Source organism: Carassius carassius, chromosome 30, assembly GCF_963082965.1.
Source record: "Carassius carassius chromosome 30, fCarCar2.1, whole genome shotgun sequence".
NCBI lineage: Eukaryota > Metazoa > Chordata > Actinopteri > Cypriniformes > Cyprinidae > Carassius > Carassius carassius.
Genome location: NC_081784.1, coordinates 7,639,714 through 7,658,285, shown reverse-complemented (window position 1 = coordinate 7,658,285; position 18,572 = coordinate 7,639,714). Strand labels below are relative to the sequence as shown.

The 18,572-nt window shown below is 37.0% G+C and overlaps 3 protein-coding genes across 4 annotated transcripts in view; 2 read left to right on the top strand and 1 right to left on the bottom strand.

The window, feature by feature from the left end:
• The first annotated feature begins 1,329 nt into the window (after window positions 1-1,329).
• LOC132110514 (protein cornichon homolog 1) lies at window positions 1,330-5,960 on the top strand. Its single transcript, XM_059517196.1, has 5 exons — window positions 1,330-1,491; window positions 2,668-2,736; window positions 4,962-5,074; window positions 5,224-5,367; window positions 5,490-5,960. The coding sequence occupies exons 1-5, from the start codon at window positions 1,411-1,413 to the stop codon at window positions 5,515-5,517; spliced, it is 435 nt and encodes a 144-aa protein (XP_059373179.1). The 5' UTR covers window positions 1,330-1,410; the 3' UTR covers window positions 5,518-5,960.
• Window positions 4,957-11,104, bottom strand: LOC132110511 (cyclin-dependent kinase inhibitor 3-like). 2 transcript variants are annotated; one of them, XM_059517192.1, is made up of 9 exons: window positions 11,050-11,104; window positions 10,629-10,714; window positions 10,474-10,529; window positions 10,076-10,120; window positions 9,238-9,460; window positions 7,990-8,021; window positions 7,803-7,906; window positions 7,601-7,711; window positions 4,957-5,093 (listed from the first exon to the last, which is right to left on the bottom strand). In XM_059517192.1, the coding sequence occupies exons 2-8, from the start codon at window positions 10,703-10,705 to the stop codon at window positions 7,622-7,624; spliced, it is 627 nt and encodes a 208-aa protein (XP_059373175.1). In that variant the 5' UTR covers window positions 10,706-10,714; window positions 11,050-11,104; the 3' UTR covers window positions 4,957-5,093; window positions 7,601-7,621. The 2 variants fall into 2 exon arrangements, with proteins under 2 accessions (XP_059373175.1, XP_059373174.1); XM_059517191.1 differs by lacking the exon at window positions 4,957-5,093 and having other exon boundaries at window positions 7,417-7,711; window positions 11,050-11,101.
• A 2,248-nt stretch (window positions 11,105-13,352) lies between these two features.
• The window catches only part of LOC132110508 (uncharacterized), an 8,562-nt gene continuing 3,342 nt past the window's right edge, over window positions 13,353-18,572 (top strand). The window contains exons 1-10 of the mRNA XM_059517186.1: window positions 13,353-13,478; window positions 13,781-13,945; window positions 14,574-14,659; window positions 14,753-14,889; window positions 15,810-15,857; window positions 15,939-16,038; window positions 16,138-16,276; window positions 16,633-16,727; window positions 16,927-17,008; window positions 18,292-18,437. Coding sequence (XP_059373169.1) covers window positions 13,437-13,478; window positions 13,781-13,945; window positions 14,574-14,659; window positions 14,753-14,889; window positions 15,810-15,857; window positions 15,939-16,038; window positions 16,138-16,276; window positions 16,633-16,727; window positions 16,927-17,008; window positions 18,292-18,437 — 1,040 coding nt within the window. The 5' untranslated portion in view covers window positions 13,353-13,436. The remainder of the gene's footprint in view (window positions 13,479-13,780; window positions 13,946-14,573; window positions 14,660-14,752; window positions 14,890-15,809; window positions 15,858-15,938; window positions 16,039-16,137; window positions 16,277-16,632; window positions 16,728-16,926; window positions 17,009-18,291; window positions 18,438-18,572) is intronic.

Sequence of the window (18,572 nt, the reverse complement as noted above, 5' to 3'; positions counted from 1 at the left end):
CTAGCACGCGCAGACTCAAACTAAGCTTGATGATGTCAGCAACCTGTCTGACAGATGTAAATCTTCTAGTAGCTGTGCGTGCAAACTGCCATCGTTAATCTTGCAGAGACGGCGAGCTTGAGTGGGGAGTTCTTTGGCATGAGTGAGCAGGAGTAAGTATTCGGATTAATTATTTTGTATAGTATTTTAAAATGTAATGCCAGTACGCCATAGTAAGTTTGCCTGCGAGCTTCTCCTCCTGTCTGTACGGTGATTTCTCTACTGTCCGACAGAGAGTCGAGTGGTTATGATGCAATCGTTAGCCTATTTTTACAAAAACTGTTTCTACGGGGCCATAATGTAACATAGAAGGTAATGGAACCCTTTATACATTGTCGTGTATTTTTAGAAATAAATAATGGACAAATGGAGTCTTTAAACGCCTCAGATGTAAAGTTATTCGCTGTCAAAGTGACGGCAAAATGAATGGGAGTCAATGGGATGCTAACGCAAGTTAAGTTCTGCTACAAGATGGCAACACGCGGCCGACTTCAACTTCCGGTCGACTTCCTTCCCGCCTGGTTCACAAGAGCTAGTGAGTTTTAGTCATAGACAGTAAAAGAAATGGACAAAGCGACCCCATTGGAACTCAATTGAGACAAGTGAAGCCCATTTTTAGCGATTTTTAGCACTTCCGTTTCTGCAGACTCAAACTAAGCTTGATGACGTCAGCAACCTGTCTGACAGATGTAAATCTTCTAGTAGCTGTGCGTGCAATCTGCCATCGTTAATCTTGCAGAGACGGCGAGCTTGAGCGGGGAGTTCTTTGGTGTGAGTGAGCAGGAGTAAGTATTCTGATTAATTATTTTTTATAGTACTTTAAAATGTAACGCCAGGGCTTGTATCTATGGGCTTCTCTCTTGACGTCTCCCCGATTGCCTGCGAGCTTCTCCTCCTGTCTGTACTAATTTCTCTACTGTGCGACAGAGAGTCGAGTGGTTATGACTCAATCGTTAGCCTATTTTTACAAAAACTGTTTCTAAGGGGCCATAATGTAACATAGAAGGTAATGGAGCCCTTTATACATTGTCGTGTATCTTTAGAAATAAATAAAGGACAAATGGAGTCTTTAAGCGCCTCAGATGTAAAGTTATTCGCTGTCAAAGTGATGCCAAAATGAATAGGAGTCAATGGGATGCTAACGCAAGTGAAGTTCTGCTAAAAGATGGCGGCACGCGGCCGACTTCAACTTCTGGTCGACTTCCTTCCCGTCTGGTTTTAGTTCCACATTTCATTCCGAATCCTTTTTTTCTCCCATCATGATCTCGCGTTTTTTCGAGTATCCATGTGACTTTTCCAGTCACGTGACGTACAGCTGTCTGAACGTCACAGCAGTCGTCGTCGGTCTGGATAATTCCACATGAGCGAAAAATGGCGTTCACATTCGCGGCCTTTTGTTATATGCTGGCGTTACTGCTGACGGCGGCGCTTATCTTCTTCGCTATTTGGCATGTAAGTATTTTGATTAAACTACAACCGAACTGGTGAGGCTTTGAGCTCACAGATAATTGGCGGAGCGTGGCATTAGATAGACACAAAGCAGAGCGCGAGACAAACCGCGAATGAATGACACGAGCGAAAGCTGATGACACCCATTGTTATCGACACCGCTATTCTTCCGTTAAACCTTTAGGTGCCTTCCGTTTATTTAACCGTGTTAAATACAGAGTTATACAGACTGTTTATCAATTTGTCATATCTGTTAGTGGTGACTACGGGCGGATGGGGCGCGCGCTCTCGTTTAACTCTCGTGCACGTGTTTACAGATCAGTGATAAATCAGAACTGCTTCTAAAATCAACAACATAAAGCAGACGATAATAAAAAAGAACCGACGCAGTGAAACCTTTTATACCTCTCAGTCTGGAGTCACTGGGCCTGTCTTTATCATTTTGGCCTTTAAATGTTAGATTTAGACCGAACTGTTATGTTAAAATTGGGAACCACACAATTTATTACGAGTTATTTACGAGTTATTTGCGAACTGAATAGCACCATTGTTCAGATCTCTTAGGCTGATTCATTGCTGCCTGTTGCTATTAACCTGTTTCAGAGATAACCCTTTCATAACCAGCATCACATTTCTGCCTAATATGCCAGATGCATACAAATGTGGACAAATGTTACTACAGTGATAGGAATATTGATTTCCACGCTTTTTTTCCCCAAGATTAAGGGTAAATGTTTATATTTCATATAATAATATTACTTTTGGTAATCAATTTGATTTTTAGTATTTATGACAACAATATATAATTTATATAATTCAAGAGTAAATTATAATCTGAATGATTCAGGTATAATTGATAATACACTGCATATGTTCTGAATTTGGGATGAGTCAAAAAGATTTAACACTTGAGTTTACAGACTATTAAAGCAGTTTACATTTACATATACGCATCTCAAAACACAAAATATTAAAGGTCCTCAAGCTTTTATGTTTGCAATTAATCTTTGTTAGCATTTAAATCATTCATTCAGCACAACTATATTACTGAATGTTTATATTTTTTTATATTTCTGAAAAAAAAGAATACCATATTCCTGACATATGATAATGTGGAAAAGTGATTGGATATTTACTCCTGGATCATGTACCCTGCCTTTTGTCACCACTGTTTTACAGATAATTGCATTTGATGAGCTGAAGACTGACTATAAGAATCCTATAGACCAGTGTAACACGTTAAATCCGGTAAGTGAGAGGTTTTTGAGGGATGATGTATAATGCATGCACTCCTGTTTCTTCTCTTCTATCTCAACACTGTTCTGCTAATCGATGAAATCATCTGCAGTGAATGTTGCTTTCCAACACTAACACTACTTTGGTTCGATTTGTCTGATTTGCATTTTGTCTTATTTTTCTCAATATTTGCTTTTTACCCTTTTTCTCTGACTGGCTCAAAGACAGTTGACAGGGTGAAAAAAATTAAAAGGGTCAGGCTTGCTCTGAAGGTTGGTACCAGAATTCAGTTTTAGACCAGTAACAGTCTCTCTTTGTGCACGAGCGGAGTGTTTACAAATGTCTTTTCAGTTAACTAACACCTCACAACTGACAAAACAACCCATGCGAAGAGACAGGACCTGGATTACGGCAACTAGACATCTTGAAATCAAAGGTCATCTTTGTTAGAAACGCCATCACATCTGCGGAGTGAACATAACCCAGATTGCTCCTTTAGGGTTGCTCTTATTTTGTTCATGTTTGGCTGGTTGAGTCCGTTACTGTGGGTCTGGGTACCATCTGCACAGGTGTTTATTTGAGTGTAGGAAAGACAGTGGTTTACAGGGAAAAGTGTTAACTGAAAAGACTTGCAAATGCTCAGAACATGCATGTGCCGTTCTGTCCTCCCCTCCGTTTGCTCTTTACCCAGAGCAACTAACTCCATTTATGACGTCTCACTTAGAAAGTGCATTTCTAAAATTGGCTCCTCTGTAAAACAATTGCACCATTAAGAACATGCAGAAGTCGTCATTATTTCAAGTGCACTTGAGTGATGATGAAAGGGAAAGAATAACGGGTGTATTGAGCATCTTTGGTGCACATTAATTTAGACTTTAGCAGTAGTATCCTTTAGATAGGGGTATTTCTGGTTAGATGTGTCCGATCACTATCTAAGTAAATGTTTGATGAATTTTGAGGCCATTTTACTTATGTTCTTCATAATCGCATAATTGCAAAAGCAGAATACACACACTTTCTCTTGCATGGGCTTCATGTGTTGTCTACATTTACTGGTTATGATCAGGCATGGTGGGGCAGCCTGGGGTCCTCGTAGCTGCTCCCTCCGTCAGCATGGCTGCTGTTTTCACTCTGCCTGGCATTGTATCCCTGTGAAAAACACAATCCTGCCTCTGTTCCCATATCTTTGTCTGTGGGCTGGGGGTGTAGTTAATGTCGACTCATCTGTTTTTTTTTTTTTGCAGTAATTTGCTAATGGCCAGATGTTCTATTTGCCTAATAAAAGAAACTATATCCAATAAGAGCACTCTATATTTAACTGAATCTAAAGCAGATGGGTTACAGTATGCTCTTTACAAACTTCCAACAGCTTTAGGATATGATAGATGGACTGTTTTTAGAGGTTATTGAGCAGAGATCATTGGCAGGTGAGAGGGCCTCTAAACTTGATGTTTTAAATTCTTAAATGGTTCAAAGGTTCTTAGGCCATGTGTACACCAGCACAAAGCATTATTAGCCTTCTGAAAACACCTAGTTGTGTGAGTGCTTGAGAGCATTTCTACATTTGCTTGCAAAGAAATTTGCTGAAACTGTACTTGTCTGTGGCCATGCATCGTTTAGACGAGTTTGTCTCTTCATCAGAGTTTATTTGGAGAAATTTTGCATTGCATCACTCGCTCACCAATGGATCCACTCTAGTGAATGGCTACCGTCAGATTCAGAGTTCAAACATCACAGTTAACTAACTACTAGTAATTCAGACTACTCCAATCCTACATTTAATGACAAAAAGCTGTATGTTTAATAAATCCATTACCTGTGGATTATTGTGATGATTTTTATCAGCTGTTTGTACTCTCATTCTGATGGCAGGGTTAGGGATCCATTGGTAACCAAGTGATGTGATGCTAATTTTCTACATTTTTACAGATGAACAAATTTAATTACATGTTGTATGACCTAAGGGGGAGCAGATTTACGTTTTTGGGTGAACTATTCCATTAATAGATAATTTATGATAATTATTCTTAGCAAATCCTGCTCTTTTGAGGTTCAGAGAGATTTAAATGTATTTAAGCAGATCAGTAAGTACTAGAGCTCATGGGATGTGGGTAATACGAATGCACCTGATTGGCTAGACCTGGGACGAAGGTTTCAGGCGCAGTAGATCTCTAGTCTCTGAGATAGATCTGTGTAAATGTGTTGTTCACTGACCATGTATTATTTGGCTTCCTCAGCTCGTCTTGCCGGAGTACCTCATCCATGTGTTCTTCTGCGTAATGTTCCTGTGTGCCGCAGAATGGCTGACGCTTGGACTCAACATGCCCCTGCTGGCCTATCACATCTGGAGGTGGGTGGGGCTCTCAGCCCTAAATGAATCACAGAGAATATATAAAACACCTCAGCAGATGTGTCACATTAGTTTCTCTAAAGTTAATAAGTGATTAGTCAACATTGTTCTTGCTCAAAGTGCAACGTCAACTGTTTGTTTGTGTGCAGGTATATGAGCCGCCCTGTGATGAGTGGCCCTGGATTGTATGACCCCACTACAATAATGAATGCAGATATTCTGGCGTACTGTCAGAAGGAGGGCTGGTGCAAACTTGCATTCTACCTCCTCTCATTCTTCTACTATCTTTACGGGTTGGTAGAGTTTAAAAATAAATAAGTTTGATATATTTTTATTTTAAATGTATATACACTACCATTCAAAACTTTGGGGTCAACCTTACAGCTTATATTTTTCTCTGGTGTTTATATTCTAGGATGATCTATGTTTTGGTGAGCTCTTAAACTGGATAGAGTTTAAGAAAGCATATATGGAAGCATTTGAGATGCTGATTTTAAAACCCAAATGGAGCTGAATTTGGACTCTGCCATCTCTCTGAGTTCTGCTCGGCTGTTTAAAATGGACATTGACTTGACTTCTCATTGGCAAAGAAAGATCCAGGAAATCAAGCAGCCTGCACAACTCCGGAACCACACACACAAAAATGAACGATTACCAACCCTTCAGTACAACTAGACTAGACTCATATACACACATGCCACACCAGTGCTAAAGCACTTCACACACTGAGCATTAGTAGATGAGAGGAAACGGTTTACATTGACCAGATCATGTCCAAAGCAGAGGCACAAGGGCTTCAACACTGTACTACTGAAGGATATGTGCAAAGACTTTACTCTTGTGTTTTCAAACTGTAGGACAAAATGAAGTCTTGATTTGTAGCATTTTTACAGACTTATTTTATCTTTTATATATATATATATATATATATATATATATATATATATATTACTAGATAAGTCAGTTCTTTAATTTATCCTTCAGAGTCTTGTGCTGCTTTGGTGGTTCATGATCTTTTAAGTCCATGAATTTGAACTCATGCTGGTGGTCTGCTTCATGCTGATGGTACTTATCTGATGGATGCTCCATTTCAAGTGTCAAAACCACTGTTTACTGTCTTGTTGGTAGCAAATGAGAACTGATGCTTTCGGTGTGTTGAAGGCTTTACTTCCCCTCATACACCCTGGAAACACCCTTTTTTTTGCGTGCATTTTGTATTTCTAAATGTTATTTGTTTTCTGATTTAGTTTTACTTCCGTTATGTTTTTGTGAGATAAAGATGAGTGTGGACACTGTTTTGAGTATTTTTGGTTTGATCTTAGCATGATCTCGGTGTTCCAAGATGCCATTTTATTTAAGACTGTCAGTAATCCCAAACAGGCTTCAGTCCTGAGGTGATGCTGTAAAGTTTTTACCACACTGACAGTTGTTCATAATCACCAAGGTTGTATTCCAAGTTATAGGTTATCTTTGATTTTGTATTTGATTTTCCCTGTTATTTAGATTTTTTTTTGTTTTGAATGTAATAAAGTCTGGCAAGAGCTGTAGTAAATTTATAGTAGATTTTTTTTTTTATGTTTTAAAGTTTAAAACAATAAAGCCCACCATAGACAAATCATGACAAATGCTCATAGCCTATTTTATGATGGCATTCTGTGTAAACTTGTATAAAGTGTTCATGATTAAAAATGGGTTTTGTTTAAACTAAAAGAATAGGACAATAGTTGTTTTTTTATATTATTAATATAATCATCTTATGAATAATATTGCTGATTTTGTGACGTAATACTTATAACAGTTTTTCAGCTTCGTTAGTCATTTTAACTTTTAACAATGAAAACATGATCTACATACATTTTCAGTAAAAACAATTCCAATGTTAAAATTGACAAAAAAATATTACACAACAGTGATAGTGCTTTTCACAAAGCTATATTAGTCATAGTTTATTGAAAAGTACACCCATGTGGCAAACATGAAATATATGAAAAATCTTTTTCATATTTCAGTAGTATGATAGCATTTGATTGTATGACAATTAGCATTGCTTTGTTTAAATGAAAGGTTTGGTTTACTTAAAAGGTAACTGATGCGATATATTTCTTTGGTAATGACCACTTTGATAAGAAAGAATTGTCAGGAATTATTGTAAACAGCTGCATAATGATTTGATGGGGTTTGGTCTGATCGGTCCAATCCACTTTGTTTTTCCCTTATTTACACGGCCAGGACTATGTTCAAACACAATTTGTTTTAGCACACACAGAACAAAATTGTTTGTTTGGATCTTGATAATTTCCAACAGTGTTTCTCAGAAATCACTTACTGCACCTTTAAGACTCACTGAACAAGACCCATTTAATTGCAAAATTAAAGCTCTATATTAAGCACAATATTATTAGATAGACTTATAAAAATACAGAATTTTTAAAGTGCCATCAGAAAAGAAACGAATGCATTCATAAAGTAGAGAAAATCTAGAGCAAAAACACCAATTAAAGTAATTTGTCTTTTTTCTGCTTTTACATCATCTGGATGTCAGGTTGATCATCGAGACACTGATCTCTCTGAAAGCCGCTCTTTGGTTTCTTGATATGCTTCAAACTTCTCACGAAACTCATGAAGGAAGTTGTATTGCTATAAGAGACGAATGAGAAAGCATTGGTAACAGCTTGGCTTTACGGTTAGGGGAAGTGAAGCATTTAGGTTTTTGGATGTTGCCTCTTACCTTGATGGTCTGAATGGCTCCGCCTCCTCTCAGCTCCCTCAGGGTCTCTAGAGCAGCGCTGGGCGTCATGGCGACGGAGAGCTGCAGCAGCAAACATGCAGCAACTGTGACAATGAAGCATAAGATAAACTCCTAATCACACACACGGGACGCATATTAATTGTGACATAGAGCATTTGACACTTACTTAACCCTGAGCGTCCCAGGCCTCCATAGCAACTGTGGGGGAATAAATGCACACAATTAAAACCTTTTCTTATATATATATACACACACACACACACTGTATATATATTCTAAGATTTAAGTCTCTTATTCTCACCAAGTTTGCAGTTAAGTAGTAAAATCAGTAATATTGTGAAAAATTAGATTTTTATTTTAATATACAGAATTTATTAATAACAATAACAAATTCATTAATTGTAATAGCTGTTAATAGTAATAGCAAAATTGAATTTTCAGCACATGATCCTTTATAAATCATTTTAATAGGCTGATTTTGGGATCAAGAAACATTTATCATTATTATGAATGCATTTATTGTTTATTTAAAATATAATGTTACAAAAGGTCTCCTACGTTTACTTCACTATATTACAAATCCTAATCTAATCATGACAAAACTGTATATCGTTGGAAAGGTCTAAGACTCCCAAATAGATATTTTACAACCCTCTACATTGCGAGTAAATCACTCGCATATGTGACTAAATCTTCACTCTGGCAACTAAATGATGTCTAATATTAGCCAATGGCTAATAAATTCTCAGATTCTACTTGCCAGTGTGTTAGTTGAAGGCTAAGTATAAGTTATAGTCATGGCGTCATCAATCTGGTGAGTAAACTAAAAAATTTACTAGCCAATGGCGATTCAATTGCCAAGGTGTCCGTAGAGGGTTGTTTTACCAATCTTTAAAAAAAAAAAAAAATTATGTAATCAAATAATAGATTAATTTATGGCAAGAGTGAACCTCAAAAACCTACATCATAACAGGAGTTCTGACCTCTGTCAAAAAAAAGTCACACTTTAGAAATCATCAGAAATGATAAATCACTTGAAAACTTAAAATCTCAAAATTCATCCTTTGAAACCCATTTTAAAATCAAACATTACTTTACCATGAAAATGGTACATCAAAGTCATGTTACAAAATGTTTTCAGTCATGAATTATAAAAATGTAGGTTTGGATCATGCACTTTCAAGTCTGTGTTTCAAGTCTGAGTGACAGTTAACAGGTTAAATAAATTATTAATATCATATTTTAAATAAATATAAAAATAAATAATAATAATACAGATTTTAAATATATTTTAAATAAAGGTCAATTAAAACAAAAAGGTTCGATTTAATATAAATATAAAATAAAAATAAATATAAAAAAATTCACTGGTGCAAGAATATCTCTGAATGGAGTAAGAGAGAGTGTTTTTTACTGTATGACAGTCCTGCGTTGGTTCTGCAGGCAGTCCTGCAGTTCTTCCAGAATGCAGCAGCATTGAGGAAGCTCTGGAGCGCAACCGTCTGGGAAGGGGGTGTGGTGCACTCTGAGTCCATTCTGAGAATAAACCTCTAACAGACAGGGCACCCTGTAGCGCACCAGCTCTCCTCTGGTACAGAACACAAACACGTCCTCCACACCCTGATCACACATCTCAGCTACACACGAGATGAATCACAGTCAGGACATCAAGCGGTGAACCAAAGCAGTGAAAAATTATTGTATTCAGAAAACCAAAAATATCCAAACACTGAAATGTATTAATATTACATAAAACAGCAGGCCCTGCTAAATGCATGGCATAGACTGAATAAGAAAATGAACTGGTTTGTTGAACCCTATTGAATTTTCTAATAATTCATTGCACAACATTTTTTTGGGGGGTTGGCACAAACCATACTCATGCAAATTAACTCATATAGGTCAAAATTTAATGGAAATAATTGTGGTCTTTTCTCCCTTATTGTGACACATCCAAATGAAACTGTTTCTTGCTTCAAATGAATGAACTTCTCAATGTTTTTATCTAAAGAATTTGTACCTAAATACCACAGATTTTGATTGATAAATGTGTTCTGGCATCACCTTTAAAAGTTAAAAAGACTATTTATTTTGCTACCCTAATTATTCAAGATCAAAAAGTTTATTTGTGAATTTAGCACTGATTTTACCTCGCTCCTTCACAAACCGATCAGAACAGACCTGTAACCAATCAGTCAAGAACCACTAGTTTTGACCATTACTGTATGTGTGTGACAGACAGACAGACTCACCAACATCTTTCTGCAGGTTTCGTCTGATGTCTTTATATCTGCATCCTGAAATGAGCAGAAATTAGGGCTGCATGATTAACTGAAATAAATGCGACATCATGTTATGGCTTAGTGCGACTATTCATAGTGAACCGCGACACTGTGTTCATTTACGCACAAGTAGCTCATGATCTAGTGTTTTAAGTTTGGTTTAAATTAGTATTAGTATTGCAATTTTACAGTTGTATTGAAAAATTAATTTATTATTTTTCTTGAAGTTTTTTTTTAATTACAACCAACATTTTCATAGGATTTATACATAAAAAATGTATTTCCCCAAATTATGCAGGCCTAGCAGAAATGTTTATTAATATTTATGGCATGAGCACACTAAGACATTATCTATACATTAAGTTTACCAGGTAAGGAACAAATGCCAAGAGACTGGGAACACTCCACCACTGACAGAGACAACCTGCAAAACACACACACACACACACACACACACACACAAATCACTCAATCTATGAATATTTCTCCAGCTGTTTAGAAAGTATATGCATGTTTTGCTCACCATGAGATCTGAAAAGGTGTAGCTTCCTCTTCACCGAAGTCCTCTTCGTCAGATGAATCAAACTCACTTGTCCTCATTGCCTCAGTCTACAATACACACAAGTGTAATGACACCAAGACCATTAATCAACCCGGACACTGACATATGAGAGCTGAAATGTGAAACTGATATCCAAACAGCAGCTTGTTCTGATTTCTTTGCTTATCATGTAGGAGTGGAACTGAGAAATTTAGATGATTTCAATGTAAATTGATGAGAAATAAAAGCATCATATGCTGTGAGACATTACTAACGGTTTAGTATATATTTTCGTATGCACAACTAATTCTATTTACGCACTTGAAGTAATTCAAATGAAGCATTCAATTTCTATATACAAACATAAGACTGTAAGCGACAGAGAATAAACAACCGAACTCACCTAAACACACCACTCCGCACTGCGCATGCGCGGCTATTTTAAAACATACTTAAAGGACTCGCCCAATCATGTCGAACATGTTTGAAGCCACGCCTCTGTTTGTAGAAGACACGCCCACCTGTCAGTTTCGCTTACTCTGAGGATTAAATATTAATGAGACTTAAACTTGATTATTATTATTTTTTCAGCTGTTTCGGAGTGAGCTACGACAATGTGTGTATTTATTCAAACTTTGATTATACCTTTGAATTTCAAAGGTGTAAACAAACAAATAAAATATTTTGACCCAAGTTAAAATAATCAAAAAGCACGTGAAAAGTCCCTAATCATCTCAGTGCATTCTAGACCTCTAATATGTGAGAGGAAAACAAATGGAGCTCTAATCAGCCGAAAAATTGCTCTTTTGCTGACTGCGCAGGAGCGCGTGAACGTTCCCGAGACGCTGGACGGCGCGCGCACTCGCGCACTCGCGCAATCCGTGCTCTGTTTCTCCTCCCGCAGTCGGAAAGACGCAGTGTACGACACCAGATAAACCGGACACCGGGACACAGAGCTCAGGGATAGACACAGAACTGCAAAAACATGAGGTTGTCGCTATGTTAAAGAAATGGAATAACATTTAAACTTAAAAAGAAATCTTAAAGATTTTCTCTCTGGTAAGTGAGCGTGAACTGTACAGTCACATTTCTCATAGTAGGCTATTAGGCTATTTTTAATAATAATTGCCTTAGTTTGATCATTATGATTTGTGTTGATGAATAGGCTGAAATACTTAATTTTTTTTAATGACTTTAGTGACGTTTTCAGGCTGCTACTTTTGATAGGACACTTAGTTTTACATCTGTATTGTACAATACTTTAAAATGCTTTTAATATTATGAAAATATGTTTGGGGAAAAAGGAAACTGAACATTTTAAAATCTTTTTTCACTCTCTGCTGTAGGGTGGAGCTCTTTGGCAGGTATCTTTCCACCACCTGGATCTCACTGATAGGGCGACCAGCTTAGGTAAAACACAAGCGCGCGCCTTGCTTTTTCATTGATCAGAAACATTCGCACGCATTATATTCTTTACTAATAATTGTAGTATTTATTTCAAGTTTTGTTCTCATGCTATGGGTGATTTCACGTTTTGTTATTCATGCACTGGAAAAAAAATTGCCAGGAATTACAGGATTAAACAGGATTATTTTACAGTAAATTACTGTAGTCAGAAATTTATGAAATCAATGCATACTGTGTCATTTTCTTACAAATGACTGTAAATGAACAGCACAATGATGCTAACATCACAGTAATTTACTGCTCTTGTTTTACTGTGAATTCAGATGATAAAATTGCCTTTAACTGTGCCACTGAGAAATGTAGCTGTTTACTACTGTAATTGTTTTAACCATAAAGGTGATTGGTGATCCCATTTGTTTGAGCTCTTTGACCTTGCATGTTCATAATCAAATTTCTGATCGAATCATGTCAAAACATTTGTCAAAACATTGACAAGCTAGAATATGAAATAAGCAAGTTTCCGGACTTTATGATAGTCAAAATATTCTTTGCATGAACATGAAGATTTTATTTTAGCATTGTTTAAGCATGAAGATTAATCAGTTACTTATTTCATATTCATAACTGTTTGTTCACAACAATGAAGCAACTACTGAGAAACATCTTTGAAAGATGTAACATCAATATTCGACACACAAAACATAACAATGGTAACACTCAACAAATAAAAACAACACTACCAATGTAAACCAACAGTACAAATTAAACATACAATATAAACTGCTATAAGTGAACCAAAAACAAGTTCAATAGCACAAATAAAACCAACAAGAAGGAAAAATCTATTCATGCATGCTGGGTGCCTTCAGACTACATCTGCACTGTGGAAACACAGACATTTCTGAGAGTGCAGTTAGATACAAGAGAAGTCCCACTGTGAAATTACTGTGAAAGTAATGCAATTATTAACCTGGAATATACTATAACTTCACACTAAAATTTGTAACAGTGTGTGATGACGAACTTGGATATGATGATAATGGGTTACTATTCTTGTGGTGATAATTTGTTAAAAAAAGGGATAAGATGGGTAGGTTAGTACAGGATAAGAAGGTTAGTATTCTCCTGGTGACTAACCTCTCAAAAACATACAATGGATAAGATTATCACAGATTGCTTCATGTATTGAGTAACTTCTTATAAAACATACAATGGATAAGATCTGCTAAGCAAGCATCAGACATAAGAACTGAACTGTTGTGCATCTTACTACACCAACATAAATCTCAGCAGTCATCTGGAGAATAAAGCCTCTCCACAGAGTGTATTTACAAACCCTTGAGACTGGGGCTTAAATGATGTTTGTGTATCCTCACACAGAAAATGAAATCTCATGAGGGAGAACTGGGGAAAGAGATCTCGAAGGTAACAAACACACACTGACTTTCTTCAATAGCCTTGAAAAATAACAAGAAATGTATATGAGCATTGTAAACATTCATATGTCTGTTAAAAACACATTTTGGGTTAGTATGTGTAATTACTTGTGATTACTAGGCCTGAAAAAGTCATGGAAACTATGTCTTAAAATCATGGACATTTCTAGCTATACTCCAAAATATTAAACTGAATAGAAATTGTTCTTTAACAGCTTAATCTACATAAAATGTTTTCACATCTACATTGGAGTGTTTCTTCTCACCTGATGGTCCTGTGGATGTGTTCAGGTTCAGGGCATGGTGTGTGAGTTGCGGGCAGGGTTTTCTCGAGCGCTGCTGGAACTGAATCAGATTCAGCAGGGAGACACTGAGCTGCAGAGCCAGCTTGAGGACACAAGACATGGCTGCAACAAGCGCTCCCTTCATCTAGAGAGTCTGGTGCTGTCCCTCAAGGTTAGATCAGATTTGATTCCTTTTAAATGCTCAAACTGGTGCTTCCTCGTTTCCTCGCTCCTTTATCCTCAAGCCCAAGACCCAGAAATGAATCAAAGTTTGATCTTGAAAGACATCTCAAATCTCAAATTGTACCACTAGAAGGTGAGGAACGAGGAGCTATAAGCGAGGTTATCCTTTGTTGAAGTCTTTCTTGTCGCAAAACTGGACACATGTATGAATTCTCCTCCTGCTACACATCTGTAATACTAATTTCAATTTATCTTTTACTTTTGCTGTAAATAAACCACACGTCTCATATATTTTTACACGGTATCTTGCTTTATTAATATTTATAATGAATGTGTTAAATAACCAAACTTTAACATGGGCAGATCACCTGAGCGCATTTGATGATGCAATGAAGTGACGCTTGAGTAATCAAGAATATAATAATGTACAAATAAGCTCTCCTTTGATACCTCCTTCCACATTGTCTTTCCTTGTATCCTTCCCTCTCATCCTAAGGGGGGTGGAGCTAAGACATGAGGAAAGGAAGCGAGTAAAGGAAAAGGGGATGTGCAAATAAGAAATGAGAAGCACCCTTTATGTGTTTGTCATAGGTATATTTTGATGTGTGTCTCTTTAGGAGGAGCTGGAGGAGGTACGTTGTCAGTTTCGTCAGCTCTGTGAGGCACAAGAGAGAACGCCACCAGAGAATCCAGGAAGAGAGAAGTAAACACACACTGACATGCACAAATTTACATTTAAAGTATGACTGAAACTGTGCTATAGTGTGAGTGCTGAGGTGTGTATGTGTGAATGCAGTAATGGAGTGGACGACAGTAGCGGACAGAGTAATGGTGCTGCAGAGGCTCCTCCCCTTTCATCTGTGGGTGGAGATTTCCTCATACACTGTTACCTGCAGGGATTACAGGTGTGGAAATGGGCCAGACAGAATTCAGGTGAGCTTTCCTTTTTTGGGGGGGTAAAAAGAAAAAAAAGGGTTTCAAAGTGAAAGTCATGTGCATGCATATTAAATTTTTATTCTACTGGAATGCATATTTTTGCAGGCGCAAACTACTGGCCTGGTGTGCCTAATACAGCATTTTTAGTCTTTTTACAGATCGTTTTGACAATGTTGTCAGTTGTACGCGTGACTTTTTTCAAAAACTTCTCTGTTTTTAGTACAATCATTGTTTATTAAACATAACCTAAAATATATATTTTTAAATATATGTTCAAACAACACTATGTAACCTTTTCTGCTCCTAACCGTGTTTTGTCCTTAAATCACTATGGGAAGCCTATAATAACTGTCTATATTTTAGAGTGGTTGGAATTAATTTCCTCGTTAAATGCATACTTTCATCATTTGTCTGTGTGCATTTCCATATTTTTACTATTGTTTTCCTATTTAATATATTCTGACCAATAGTGTGTAGGCATTGTACATAATCAACCCTACAGAAAGCGGTTAAAGCAATGCAAATATGCATATACATATACAGAGGACTGTAGAGAGCATGTCAGTAGGAAAATAAAGCAAAAATACAGACATTTTAGGCAATTTAGAAATCTCAGCCAGGACATGTCCCGGAAAAAGAGTATGGTCTTATGTTTAAGTAATCTCAGCATGGCCAAACTTTTGCACCTTATCAAATTCATCCCCAAACACTATATGCATAATTACTAAAACAGTGTTTCTCTGGAAATAACTTGTATTTTTATGCTACAGCCTACATAGTGTAGCTTTAATATATTGAAATAAAATGTTAAGTAATATATAATATGTGGCAGAAACTAATTAAGGTGATGTAAATAGTAAAAAAAAAATGCTTAAACCATCTAATCACAGTACAGTCAATTTTGTTTACTGTTTCAGGTGCAGATTCTCTATCCTGCCATGTAACACACAGCTGCCTACGGCGGGGTAAATAATCTGCCCCCCAAGCCTTTTAACTGCTCATCATTCACAAGTGGATCCTCATGTCTCTCTGTCTCTTTGTGTCAGGCACGATGCGGTGTGTGGTGGAGATGCTGTTGCAGTCCGAACGTGATTATGTGTCTAGTTTGAATCAGCTCTACGAGAAATACAAATCTGCTGAGCAACAGTAGAGAACTATAATCATTATCAGTGTGTTTCATGTAATCTTTTTATTTCTGTCTGTACCAGGCACTATAACCCGTGTATTTGTGTGTTTGTGAGACAGTGTGTCGTTTGTAAAGCATATTGATCAGATGCTACAGCGCCACCTGCTGTTCTGTAACACCCTAGAAGAACGACTGACCACCGATGAGAGAAGCTGTGCTGCTGGGGATGCTTTCCTCAACCTCACTGGACACAATAATGTAATGGCATTGACAACTAAAATAATAATATGGAGTCCAGTTTAAAACTGATCAAAAGTGACAGTTAAGACTTTTACATTGTTACAAAAAAAAAAAAACTGATATTATAGAATGCTGTTTTTGACCTTTCTATGCATCAAACAATTCTAAATTGATATCACATTTTCCACAAGTATTTTCAAGATTAATAATAATAATGAATGTTTCTTCAGCAGCAAATCAACACATTAGAATGATTTCTGAATGGAGTAGCTTTGCATCACAGAAATGGGTTAGAACAGAAAATGGTTATTTTAAATTGTAATCATATTTTACAATATTACCGTTTTAATATTTCATTGTTTGTCCTTGTGCAGAAGTCTTTCTCTGATGCATATCTTGGATACGTGGCCAGTCTGGGAACTGTCCTGAGAACAGAGATCAGTACAACTTCACCCCACAGCAACCCACAAAATGCACAGGCAAAATATTATGAAAGATGCTTAAGTACAAAGTGGTGCCTGTTTTGTGTTTAACTTTGCAGTAGTGAAAGGACTATCAAATTAATCTACAGCAACCAGGCCCAATTATATATGTTATAAGTGCAAGTCTATTGATTTTTTACTTTTGCATAATATTGGTTTCATGTGTTTATTTATGTTTTTCTGCTAGGAGGAGAAAGAGAGCTTCAGATTGCTTTCATTACTATTTGCTCCTGTTTCCCGCATCCACAAATACCTGAACATCATACAGGTGAGTCACATACTTAGGAATAAGCTTGATACAAATGAAAGAAAAATGTTAGCAGTAAAACACACACAATGCTTGGTAATCTATAAAGGCGTGAATCCTTTAGTTGAGACTATTCAGAGGCACGAACTTCAGCATAACCCGTGATGTGTTTGTGTAAACAGCAGAGATTTTCACAGGAAAAAAAGGGATTGGAAACTTTGGGTCTGGAAATCCATGCTTACCGGATCCTGTATGCATTGTAAAAATCTTGTAAAAACATTTAGTAATAAAAAGATCTGATTTATGTAGTGATTAATGCTATAGTAGCTGTCACAACACACCCTACTTTAACTTAAAACAGCTATTAATAATTTCATATCTCATATATACGACCGTTTAAAGGTTTGGGGTCATTCAGATATTTCATTGTTTTTTATATATATTATTATATATAAAAGAAAATTATTACCCCCCCCCCCCCTGCACTGCAGACGGAGTATGTGTGAAACAGGCGTAAGGTTGTTTGCACCTTGTACCTGCAATGTGGAATTAGTTTACAGCTTTTTCAAGCACTTTGTAAGGCATTTTGGAAACAGGAGATGAGCCCCTTTTCTAATGCACCACCTAGCTTGATAAACCCCTTCTCAAAGACTTACTGTTTGTCAATTGTTTGTTACAATTTTATTTGGGTAACACACATATTCTGAATGCCTTAGACAGAATTCGAATGAGCCATTTTAATCTAGATTAATTTCAAGATCACAGTGAGATTAATCTAGATTTAAAAAAAATTAAGCTATGCCCACCACTACTTCAAACATTTTTTTTTACTAAGTGTCTTAATCATTTTCTATGGTGATTGACAGCAGGACATAGACACAGTCAACAGGTCAAGAATCTTTAGTTTCAGAGTCAGTGCTGAAATGTATAATCGGACTCAATTAAACAACTGATGCTATGTTGAATTTAGGTCAAGATACTTCTGAACCTCTAAATGCAGAAATATGGAAAATGTTGTGATGCTAGACGTGACACTGGGGTTGTAGCCAATGAGTGGGCAGTGAATGCTAGAGCACAGTTGAGCAAGGTCCAGATGGCATTACCGCATTGCTGAACTCTTGCCACCATATTCTGCTTTGCACACGACTGCACTACTGTCTGAGACAAGTAGTGCAAGCAGTCCAGTACATACAGTATACATTTTCTTCCTGAAATGCAGTCTGCTATTTTCGAAGTGATTTTAATTTGCAGTGTTGCTACAAAAGATATTTCATCTTCTCTGTTGCATGCCCTGCTTCCACCAGGCTCTGTTACGCAGTTCTGGCACTCGACATATAGACTGGTGTTCACTGCAGGAGAGTGAGCGGGTGCTGTGGGACCTCTGCACAAGCTGTCACATGACTTTAGCAAAGAGGGGACCATGCGAAGAAGGGGAGGGGCCTGAACAAGGGTCAGTCTTATTATTTTGCCGGTTTGTCTGTCATGTAAAGCTTCAGTAAATGTAAATTTAATGAAGTGCTCTTCTATTTAACTAGATGAAACTGGTTTTTGTGGCAGGTGGTTGATGCTAATTTTAGTGTGTCTG